The sequence below is a fragment of the Anomaloglossus baeobatrachus genome, chromosome 9 (assembly GCF_048569485.1).
Source record: "Anomaloglossus baeobatrachus isolate aAnoBae1 chromosome 9, aAnoBae1.hap1, whole genome shotgun sequence".
Lineage (NCBI taxonomy): Eukaryota > Metazoa > Chordata > Amphibia > Anura > Aromobatidae > Anomaloglossus > Anomaloglossus baeobatrachus.
The window spans coordinates 21,703,091-21,715,120 of NC_134361.1; the positions used below are offsets into that span (position 1 = coordinate 21,703,091).

At 44.8% G+C, this 12,030-nt stretch overlaps 2 protein-coding genes across 3 annotated transcripts in view; one reads left to right on the forward strand and one right to left on the reverse strand.

The window, feature by feature from the left end:
• TAP1 (transporter 1, ATP binding cassette subfamily B member) overlaps positions 1-12,030 on the reverse strand; it is a 38,898-nt gene that overhangs the window by 24,716 nt on the left and 2,152 nt on the right. Inside the window, exons 2-4 of one of the 2 annotated variants that reach the window (XM_075323244.1) lie at positions 8,628-8,708; positions 3,418-3,913; positions 2,815-2,929 (exon numbers count right to left, since the gene is read on the reverse strand). In XM_075323244.1, the coding sequence (XP_075179359.1) occupies positions 2,815-2,929; positions 3,418-3,910 (608 nt within the window). In that variant the 5' untranslated portion in view covers positions 3,911-3,913; positions 8,628-8,708. Of the gene's footprint in view, positions 1-2,814; positions 2,930-3,417; positions 3,914-8,627; positions 8,844-12,030 lie in introns of those variants that run through there. The other variant, XM_075323243.1, reaches the window with a different exon arrangement.
• The window catches only part of TAP2 (transporter 2, ATP binding cassette subfamily B member), a 30,513-nt gene continuing 27,162 nt past the window's right edge, over positions 8,680-12,030 (forward strand). Inside the window, exon 1 of the mRNA XM_075323246.1 lies at positions 8,680-8,884. The gene's annotated coding sequence lies outside the window, so the exon portion shown is untranslated. The remainder of the gene's footprint in view (positions 8,885-12,030) is intronic.

The following is a 12,030-nucleotide window of genomic DNA, read 5'->3' on the forward strand; positions in this document are numbered from 1 at the left end:
GAGATGCTGCAGTATCTCTGTGTCTGTGAGAAGGGGGATGATGCTGCAGTATCTCTGCATCTGAGAAGGGGGGAGATGATGCTGCAGTATCTCTGCGTCTGTGAGAAGGGGGGAGATGATGCTGCAGTATCTCTGCGTCTGTGAGAAGGGGGGAGATGATGCTGCAGTATCTCTGCGTCTGTGAGAAGGGGGGAGATGATGCTGCAGTATCTCTATGTCTCTGAGAAGCGGGGAGATGCTGCAGTATCTCTGCGTCTGTGAGAAGGGGGATGATGCTGCAGTATCTCTGCGTCTGTGAGAAGGGGGATGATGCTGCAGTATCTCTGCGTCTGTGAGAAGGGGGGTGATGCTGCAGTATCTCTGTGTCTGTGAGAAGGGGGGAGATGATGCTGCAGTATCTCTGTGTCTGTGAGAAGGGGGGAGATGATGCTGCAGTATCTCTGCGTCTGTGAGAAGGGGGGTGATGCTGCAGTATCTCTATGTCTGTGAGAAGGGTGGAGATGAGCTGCAGTATCTCTGATTGTGTCTATGAGGAGGGGGGAGATGATGCTGCAGTATCTCTGCGTCTGTGAGAAGGGGGGTGATGCTGCAGTATTTCTGTGTCTGTGAGAAGGGGGGTGATGCTGCAGTATCTCTGCGTCTGTGAGAAGGGAGGAGATGCTGCAGTATCTCTGCGTCTGTGAGAAGGGGGGAGATGATGCTGCAGTACCTCTGCGTCTGTGAGAAGGGGGATGATGCTGCAGTATCTCTGTGTCTGTGAGAAGGGGGGAGATGATGCTGCAGTATCTCTGTGTCTGTGAGAAGGGTGGAGATGATGCTGCAGTATCTCTGCGTCTGTGAGAAGGGGGGTGATGCTGCAGTATCTCTGCGTCTGTGAGAAGGGGGATGATGCTGCAGTATCTCTGTGTCTGTGAGAAGGGGGGAGATGATGCTGCAGTATCTCTGTGTCTGTGAGAAGGGTGGAGATGATGCTGCAGTATCTCTGCGTCTGTGAGAAGGGGGGTGATGCTGCAGTATCTCTGCGTCTGTGAGAAGGGGGGTGATGCTGCAGTATCTCTGTGTCTGTGAGAAGGGTGGAGATGATGCTGCAGTATCTCTGCGTCTGTGAGAAGGGGGGTGATGCTGCAGTATCTCTGCGTCTGTGAGAAGGGGGATGATGCTGCAGTATCTCTGTGTCTGTGAGAAGGGGGATGATGCTGCAGTATCTCTGTGTCTGTGAGAAGGGTGGAGATGATGCTGCAGTATCTCTGTGTCTGTGAGAAGGGGGGAGATGCTGCAGTATCTCTGCGTCTGTGAGAAGGGGGGAGATGATGCTGCAGTATCTCTGCGTCTGTGAGAAGGGGGGAGATGATGCTGCAGTATCTCTATGTCTGTGAGAAGGGGGATGATGCTGCAGTAGCTCTGTGTCTGTGAGAAGGGTGGAGATGATGCTGCAGTATCTCTGCGTCTGTGAGAAGGGGGGAGATGATGCTGCAGTATCTCTGCGTCTGTGAGAAGGGGGATGATGCTGCAGTATCTCTGTGTCTGTGAGAAGGGGGGAGATGATGCTGAAGTATCTCTGCGTCTGTGAGAAGGGGGGAGATGATGCTGCAGTATCTCTGCGTCTGTGAGAAGGGGGGAGATGATGCTGCAGTATCTCTATGTCTGTGAGAAGGGGGATGATGCTGCAGTAGCTCTGTGTCTGTGAGAAGGGTGGAGATGATGCTGCAGTATCTCTGCGTCTGTGAGAAGGGGGGAGATGATGCTGCAGTATCTCTGCGTCTGTGAGAAGGGGGATGATGCTGCAGTATCTCTGTGTCTGTGAGAAGGGGGATGATGCTGCAGCATCTCTGTGTCTGTGAGAAGGGTGGAGATGATGCTGCAGTATCTCTGCGTCTGTGAGAAGGGGGATGATGCTGCAGCATCTCTGTGTCTGTGAGAAGGGTGGAGATGATGCTGCAGTATCTCTATGTCTGTGAGAAGGGTGGAGATGATGCTGCAGTATCTCTATGTCTGTGAGAAGGGTGGAGATGATGCTGCAGTATCTCTGAGTCTGTGAGAAAGGTGGAGATGATGCTGCAGTATCTCTGCGTCTGTGAGAAGGGTGGAGATGATGCTGCAGTATCTCTGTGTCTGTGAGAAGGGGGGATGATGCTGCAGTATCTCTGTGTCTGTGAGAAGGGGGGAGATGATGCTGCAGTATCTCTGTGTCTGTGAGAAGGGGGGAGATTATGCTGCAGTATCTCTGCGTCTGTGAGAAGGGGGGAGATGATGCTGCAGTATCTCTGCGTCTGTGAGAAGGGTGGAGATGATGCTGCAGTATCTCTGCGTCTGTGAGAAGGGGGGAGATGATGCTGCAGTATCTCTGTGTCTGTGAGAAGGGGGGAGATGCTGCAGTATCTCTGTGTCTGTGAGGAGGGGGGAGATGATGCTGCAGTATCTCTGTGTCTGTGAGAAGGGGGGTGATGCTGCAGTATCTCTGCGTCTGTGAGAAGGGTGGAGATGATGCTGCAGTATCTCTGCGTCTGTGAGAAGGGGGGAGATGAAGCTGCAGTATCTCTGCGTCTGTAAGAAGGGGGGAGATGATGCTGCAGTATCTCTGCGTCTGTGAGAAGGGTGGAGATGATGCTGCAGTATCTCTGCGTCTGTGAGAAGGGGGGAGATGATGCTGCAGTATCTCTGTGTCTGTGAGAAGGGGGGAGATGATGCTGCAGTATCTCTGCGTCTGTGAGAAGGGGGGAGATGATGCTGCAGTATCTCTGATTGTGTCTATGAGGAGGATGATGGGGTGAAGAGGAAATGATGCAGCTACAAAACCGAGGTCAGTGTCTTCACCTGCACAGTGTGATCAGACTTATCGCCATGATGGAGTTCCAGAATATGGAGGGATCTTTCTTCTCCTGGATCCAGTCTGTCATCTTTCCTGTGTACGATGGCAAAATCATTTCACCTGGTAGATGAGATACAGGAAGCCACAAATTATAATCATGGACAGATCATCCACAATAGTGTTTTATACAGTGGAGTCTATAATACAGTTTTCTGAGCCTGTCCTAGTTAAAGGGGTTGTCCATTATCTCTGTTGCAATGGATCCTTGACGATATGAAGATGTGGGATCTGAGCGATCAGCTGGGATCTATGATGAAGTTCTGCAGGAGGGGTTTCATTTCTTTGCAGCGCCCCCAGAGGAGAGATGAAGCATAACACAGTGCCCCCTCACATCACTATACTCATTGTGTCATGGAGGACAGGATGGGTCCTCCAGAACGAGAAACGCTATTTGCACCCGTTCTACACTCCCAAAGACGAGGATCACGAATAGAGGACCCCACAGGCAAATGGTGAGAATCTGACACACAACGTATAGTAGGAAGGTGTGTGACGCTTCATGATCGGACATAATGACTAAACCTTCGACAACTCAAACCTATACTCACTCCATGAAGACAGCACCAGAAACGCGGACACCCACAGGAACCGCCACCCGTACGGCCTCAGAAGGTTGAGTAATCTCCACACTGAGGTCGATGACTCCTCCGTGTCCTCCTCGTCTTCATCCTCCAGGAAGAGCTGGTGCCAGACGAGCGTGGAGGTCGCCGTGATGAGGTACGAGTAGATGAACAGGTCCGTGTGTCCCGATCGGTGCAGGAGGCCGGCGCTGGCCCGTGGTGCCAGGACCGCAGTGATGGTGGCACAACACGGCACCAGCAGGGTGAGGACGGCAGAGGACAGCAGTAACGGAGCCCCCTGTAACCAGGGGGGCAGTTTTGACACTCGTCCCACCTCACGAACGCCAAGTGTCAAGACGACCAGTCGTGCCAGGCCCAGGGCCCATGTCTGGAGGAGGTTCGGGGGCAAAAGAAGGGTCAGCAGGTGCAAGGTGGCATAATCCACCCCAAGGAGGCAGCACAATGACCAGATGGGATGCATAGCCTGATAACAGAGAGAAAATAGAACTGATAAAGCAGTTGTTATGTCACTGGAAGAAATAGTGAATTATAGAAAATGGAGTCCGTCATGTGATGGCGGTCACCCTGCGGTGTAATGTCTTATTGCTATTGTCCCAAACTTCAATTTGACCGCGCTATCTAACTAGTTAACAGGCACGGGTGGATCTCTGGATAAAGATGGGGATTATGCTGTTCCCCGCTGCCATCGGCAGCCCCATGACGCGATCACAAGGTGCCGATGGGTTACCGCCATGACCGCGTGGGGTCAACTGATGACCCGTCGCTGTCAACTGATGACCTGTTGCTATCAGCTGATTACCTGTAGCTGTCTACTGATGACCCGTCGCTGTCTACTGATGACTCGTCGCTGTCTACTGATGACTCGTCGCTGTCTACTGATGACCCGTCGCTGTCAACTGATGACCTGTTGCTATCAGCTGATGACCCGTCGCTGTCTACTGATGACCCGTCGCCGTCAACTGATGACCCGTCGCCGTCAACTGATGACCCGTCGCCGTCAACTGATGACCCGTCGTTGTCTACTGATGACCCGTCGCTGCCTACTGATGACCTATCGTTGTCTACTGATGACACGTCACTGTCTACTGATGACCTGTCGTTGTCTACTGATGACCCGTCACTGTCTACTGATGACCTGTCGTTGTCTACTGATGACCTGTCGTTGTCTACTGATGACCGGTCGCTGTCTACTGATGACCCGTCGCTGTCTACTGATGACCTGTCGTTGTCTACTGATGACCCGTCGCTGTCTACTGATGACCCGTCGCTGTCTACTGATGACCCATCGCTGTCTACTGATGACCCGTCGCTGTCAACTGATGACCCCTCGGCGTCAACTGATGACCTGTTGCTGTCAATTGATGACCCGTCGCTGTCAACTGATGACCCGTCGCTGTCAACTGATGACCCGTCGCTGTCAACTGATGACCTGTTGCTGTCAACTGATAACCTGTTGCTGTCTACTGATGACCCATCGCTGTCTACTGATGAACTGTCACTGTCAACCCATCGCAGTCTACTGATGACCTGTCGCTGCCTACTGATGACCCGTCGCTGTCTACTGATGACCTGTCGCTGTCTGCTGATGACTTGTCCCTGTCTGCTGATGACCTGTTGCTATCTACTGATGACCCATCATAGTCTACTGATGACCCGTCGCTGTCAACTGATGACCCGTCGCTGTCAACTGATGACCTGTCGCTGTCAACTGATGACCTGTCGCTGTCAACTGAAGACCCCTCGCTGTCAACTGAAGACCCCTCGCTGTCAACTGATGACCCGTCGCTGTCAACTGATGACCCGTCGCTGTCAACTGATAACCTGTTGCTGTCTACTGATGTCCCATCGCTGTCTACTGATGAACTGTCGCTTTCAACCCATTGCAGTCTACTGATGACCCGTCGCTGTCAACTGATGACCCGTCGCTGTCAACTGATAACCTGTTGCTGTCTACTGATGACCCATCGCTGTCTACTGATGAACTGTCGCTTTCAACCCATCGCAGTCTACTGATGACCTGTCGCTGTCAACTGATGACCGGTCGCTGTCTACTGATGACCCGTCGCTGTCTACTTATGAACTGTCGCTTTCAACCCATCGCAGTCTACTGATGACCTGTCGCTGTCAACTGATGACCGGTCGCTGTCTACTGATGACCCGTCGCTGTCTACTGATGACCTGTCGTTGTCTACTGATGACCCGTCGCTGTCTACTGATGACCCGTCGCTGTCTACTGATGACCCATCGCTGTCTACTGATGACCCGTCGCTGTCAACTGATGACCCCTCGGCGTCAACTGATGACCTGTTGCTGTCAATTGATGACCTGTCGCTGTCAACTGATGACCCGTCGCTGTCAACTGATGACCCGTCGCTGTCAACTGATGACCCGTCGCTGTCAACTGATAACCTGTTGCTGTCTACTGATGACCCATCGCTGTCTACTGATGAACTGTCGCTTTCAACCCATCGCAGTCTACTGATGACCTGTCGCTGTCAACTGATGACCGGTCGCTGTCTACTGATGACCCGTCGCTGTCTACTGATGACCTGTCGTTGTCTACTGATGACCCGTCGCTGTCTACTGATGACCCGTCGCTGTCTACTGATGACCCATCGCTGTCTACTGATGACCCCTCGGCGTCAACTGATGACCCCTCGGCGTCAACTGATGACCTGTTGCTGTCAATTGATGACCTGTCGCTGTCAACTGATGACCCGTCGCTGTCAACTGATGACCCGTCGCTGTCAACTGATGACCTGTTGCTGTCAACTGATAACCTGTTGCTGTCAACTGATGACCCATCGCTGTCTACTGATGACCCATCGCTGTCTACTGATGAACTGTCGCTGTCAACCCATCGCAGTCTACTGATGACCTGTCGCTGTCTACTGATGACCCGTCGCTGTCTACTGATGACCCGTCGCTGTCTACTGATGACCTGTCGCTGTCTACTGATGACTCGTCCCTGTCTACTGATGACCTGTTGCTATCTACTGATGACCCATCATAGTCTACTGATGACCCCTCGCTGTCAACTGATGACCCGTCGCTGTCAACTGATGACCTGTCGCTGTCAACTGAAGACCCCTCGCCGTCAACTGATGACCCGTCGCTGTCAACTGATGACCCGTCGTTGTCAACTGATAACCTGTTGCTGTCTACTGATGACCCATCGCTGTCTACTGATGAACTGTCGCTTTCAACCCATCGCAGTCTACTGATGACCCGTCGCTGTCTACTGATGACCCGTCGCTGTCTACTGATGACCCGTCGCTGTCTACTGATGACCCGTCGCTGTCTACTGATGACCCGTCGCTGTCTACTGATGACCTGTCGCTGTCTACTGATGACCCGTCGCCGTCAACTGATGACCTGTCGCTGTCAACTGATGACCCGTCGCGGTCTACTGATGACCCGTCCCTGTCTACTGATGACCCGTCGCTGTCTACTGATGACCCGTCGCTGTCTACTGATGACCCGTCGCTGTCTACTGATGACCTGTCGCTGTCTACTGATGACCCATCGCCGTCAACTGATGACCTGTTGCTGTCTACTGATGACCCGTCGCTGTCTACTGATGACCCGTCGCTGTCTACTGATGACCTGTCGCTGTCTACTGATGACCCATCGCCGTCAACTGATGACCTGTTGCTGTCTACTGATGACCCGTCACTGTCTACTGATGACCCGTCGCTGTCTACTGATGACCTGTCGCAGTCTACTGATGACCTGTCGCAGTCTACTGATGACCTGTTGCTGTCTACTGATGACCCGTCGCTGTCTACTGATGACCCGTCGCTGTCTACTGATGACCAGTCGATGTCAACTGATGACCCGTCGCTGTCTACTGATGACCCGTCGCTGTCTACTGATGACCCGTCGCTGTCTACTGATGACCAGTCGCTGTCTACTGATGACCCGTCGCTGTCAACTGATGACCCGTCGCTGTCTACTGATGACCCGTCGCTGTCTACTGATGACCAGTCGCTGTCTACTGATGACCCGTCGCTGTCAACTGATGACCCGTCACTGTCTACTGATGACCTGTCGCTGTCAACCTGTCGCAGTCTACTGATGACCTGTCGCTGTCTACTGATGACCTGTCGCTGTCAACCTGTCGCAGTCTACTGATGACCTGTCGCTGTCTACTGATGACCTGTCGCTGTCAACCTGTCGCAGTCTACTGATGACCTGTCGCTGTCTACTGATGACCTGTCGCTGTCAACCTGTCGCAGTCTACTGATGACCCGTCGCTGTCTACTGATAACCCGTCGCTCTCAAGGCTCACAGGAGATAACATTTGTGCTGAAGCATCGCTCTGAAAAGCAGAAATGATTGCACAGTGTAGGCTTTAACTAGTAAGATCAATGAAAAGTAAAAAAATATATAAAACCCCCCTAAAAGTTCAAATCACCCCCCTTTTGCCAGATTAAAAAACAACCCATAACACATATTTGGTATTGCTGGGTTCAGAAATGCCCAATATATCAAAATATAAAATCAATTAATCTGATCAGTGCACGACGCAGTGAAGGAAAAAATTAGAACGCCAAAATTTTGTTTTTTTTTGTTGTTGCAACATTGCATTAAAATGCAATAACGAGGGATCAAAACATCACACCTACCCAAAAATGGAATAATTAAAAACGTCAGCTCGAGACGCAAAAAATACGGCGTCACCGAGCCCCAGATCCCGAAAAATGAGAATGTGACGGGTCACGGAAAATGGCGACAAAAGTGCGACTTTTTTTTTTTTTTTACAAACTTCTGAATTTGTTTTAACCCTTTAGATAAAAGTAAAGCAATACATGTTTGGTGTCTACGAACTCGCACCGACCTCAGGCATCACACCCGCACATTAGTTTTACCATATAGCGAACATGGTGGATAAAATATCCCAAAAAAGCTATTTCACTTATTCTGCAATTTCACTGCACTTAGATTATATGGAGCAGAGTGAATGGTGTCATTCAAAAGCACAACTCGTCCCGCAAATACCAAGACCTCAGATGGTTATACTGACGGAGAAATAAAAACAGTTATCGCATTTGGAAGGGGAGGAAAAATGAAAACTGGAAAATTGTAAAGGGTTAATGGGGATCCTGCCTGGAGAGGGGTCCCCACCATGTTGCACCTATCACTACTAACACCAATGTTGTCCCCCAGGTGCTCACCTGCGCTCGGTGCGATCCTCCGGTGATCTGATGTGATCCGCTGTCCGGACGCTCAGAAATCCCCTGCTTTTCCGGGAATCGCTTCATAAAAAGGAAATCGAAAGTGAAAGCGGAGTGCAATGTAAAAATGTGACAGAGGGCGGCCCCTCCGAGCCCCGGACACCGACACCGGAGCACCGACACCCGCACTATTCCTCCCGAGCGACAGATCCGAGGATCGGGCGGAGAAATCCCGAGCAGAAGCCGCAGGGCGCACAGTGAGTACAGACAGAGCCGCACTACAACTCCCAGCAGCCGCCCACCTGTGCCAGTCACTCATCACCTATGTCCCGACATGATGGATGAGACATAACCACTGGGGTTTAACTCCTTAATGACCAGGCTTGAAAGGAGATTTCGTACTTTTTTCAAAACTGGTATTTATTTATATTTATATATTTATTTAGTCTGGGTTTTTTTTCCCAGCCATTTTTTGTAGCAATTTTTAATCTCATTACTTACGAATGTAAAATGTATTTACTTTATATTTATGATTATTTTATTTATTTTATATTAATTATCATTTATAATTTTTTTTGTAATATTTTTTTTTTACTTACTTGATATTTATTTTAGATTATTTATTAATTTTGTATGTATTTATTTTACATTATTTATTTTATATTTATTTTACTTCATTTATATTTAATTTATATTTATTTATTTTAATTCATATTTATTTTGCATTATAAATGTATGTTATATTCCTTTATTTTAATTAATTTATATATATATTTATTTTATATTTAATTAATTTATTTTATATTTATTTTACTTCATATTTACTTCATTTATATTTATTTGACCTTATTTATTTTATATTTTTTTTATTTTACTTATTTTATATTTATTTTACATTATTTATTTTAGATTTATTTTACTTAATTTATATTTATTTTACATAAATTTTTATTTTATATTTATTTTTTTTCATTTATATTAATTTATTTTATATTTAATTTATTTATTTTAGATTTATTTAATTTACTTAATTCATAATTATTTTGCATTATATATTTATTTTATATTCCTTTATATTGATAAATTTATATTTATTTTACTTTATTTTACTTTATGTATTTATTTTAGATTTATTTATTTTACTTAATTTATATTTATTTTTCTTTCTTTCTTTATTTTATATTCCTCCATTGTACTTATTTTATATTTATTTTACATTATTTATTAATTTTGTATTCATTTATTCTACTTAATTTTTATTTTACATTTATTTATTTTACTTCATTTCAATTTATTTATTTAATTTATTTTATATTTATTTTACTTAATTCATATTTCTTTTGCATTATTGATTAATTTTATATTCCTTTATTTTACTTAGTTTATATTTATTTTATTTTATTTATTTTATATTCCTTTATTTTACTTAATTTATATTTATTTTACTTAATTTATATTTATTTTTCTTTCTTTATTTTATATTCCTCCATTGTACTTATTTTATATTTATTTTACATTATTTATTAATTTTGTATTCATTTTTTCTACTTAATTTTTATTTTACATTTATTTATTTTACTTAATTTCAATTTATTTATTTAATTTATTTTATATTTATTTTACTTAATTCATATTTCTTTTGCATTATTGATTAATTTTATATTCCTTTATTTTACTTAGTTTATATTTATTTTACTTTATTTATTTTATATTCCTTTATTTTACTTAATTTATATTTATTTTACTTTATTTTTTAATTTTATATTCATTTATTTTACATAATTTTTATTTATTTTATATTATTTTATATTACTTTATTTGACTTGATATTTATTTTACATTTATTTATTTTACTTTATTAATTTTACAATTTTTTTTTAGATTTATTTTACTTTTTTACATTAATTTTATATTTGTTATTTTTTTATTCTTTTATTATTTCATGGTGTATTCCGTAAGCACACAGACCTCCCCGAGTTCCTTTCTACATCTCCGGACAGACTGCAGATGCATCCCTTAACCCCTTCCCGCCACTTTTAATTTTTTTTTTTGTGTTTCTTCCCTCCCCTTCTTCCAAGAGCTATAAGTTTTTTATTTTTTACGGCCGCACACGAGCCTGTGTGTTTTGCGGGATGAGTTGTAGCTTTGATTGGCGCTGTTCATATTACTGTATCATGTACAGGAATATGGGAAAAGTGCGATGAAATGGCGAAATAAAAAAAAAAATACTCCATTGTTGTTTTTTTTTCTGTAAAATGACCTGAAAACAGGAATCTTCAGGAGACAAAACTGCATTTATTTATTTATTTTTTATTTTGTCTTTTAAAATTTTTAATTTTGAACAATTTGTGCCTCCATTTCCTGTGATTTGTGACTTTTATTTTCTGTCCGTGGATCTGTGTGAGTTGATGCCTTTTTTCGTGGCGAGCCGACGTTTTAATCGCCTTTCTAACAGAAGTGTGAAAAAAAAATCTCAATTCTGCCACTTTCATATTTTTTTTTCTCTTTATCGTATGTGTTAAATAATGTTATATTTTGTCAGATCGGACAATTACAGATGGGGCAATATAGAATTTTTTTTGTTTATTTTTAAACTGAGAAAAAGAGGGTAACTAATTTTTTTTTTATTTTATTTTTATTTTTTACTTTATTTTTTTTTTAGTTATTTTACGGTACTTGAACCTGCAATCGCTTGGGCAATCCGTAAGTACCGTAGTGCAGACTGTTGTAAAATTGATCACCCATTTATGGCAGCACCAACCTTGTAGTCATGGCGACCTTCAGTAGGCCTCTGTGTTGCCATGACAACATTACATAAGCTAGGCCTATAACCCTTCTTACACTGCGGTCATAATTTACCACAGCATATAAAACTGCTGCCATCAGGAGCTGCGCTGTTCTCTGCCATTAAAAGCATGTACCGCCATGTATGTTGTGGGCTTAGCGCCACAGGAGGCACCAGCGTGTGATGTACATGTATGTAACATGGACGTACGACATTCATATGCTCAAATTGGACCTAAAGAAAGAAGTTGCCTCCCTCTTAGAATTGTATTTATCATAAGTGAAAGGTCGATATCGAAGCCTCTTAACAAAATGGCGGCCGATTCATCTTAAAATGGCTGCTCATGAATATTCATGACTAGCTCCACCTATCCTGCAGTACTTGGCAGCTGGTCATGTGACCTCACCTCAGAATCTGATTGGTCAGAGCCCTCAGGGCAGCTGTAACCTGGAGACATGAGCTGTAGCTTCCTGCTCGTATGCTTCAAAGTGAAAGTATCTGAGAAATGTCACAAAGAGGAACTGAAATAAAGAAATATATGATGTAATGATTGTCCACAAGGGGAAGTTCCAGAAGCTGACGCTAATTATATCCCGAAATGTGCTGACAGAGCCCCTT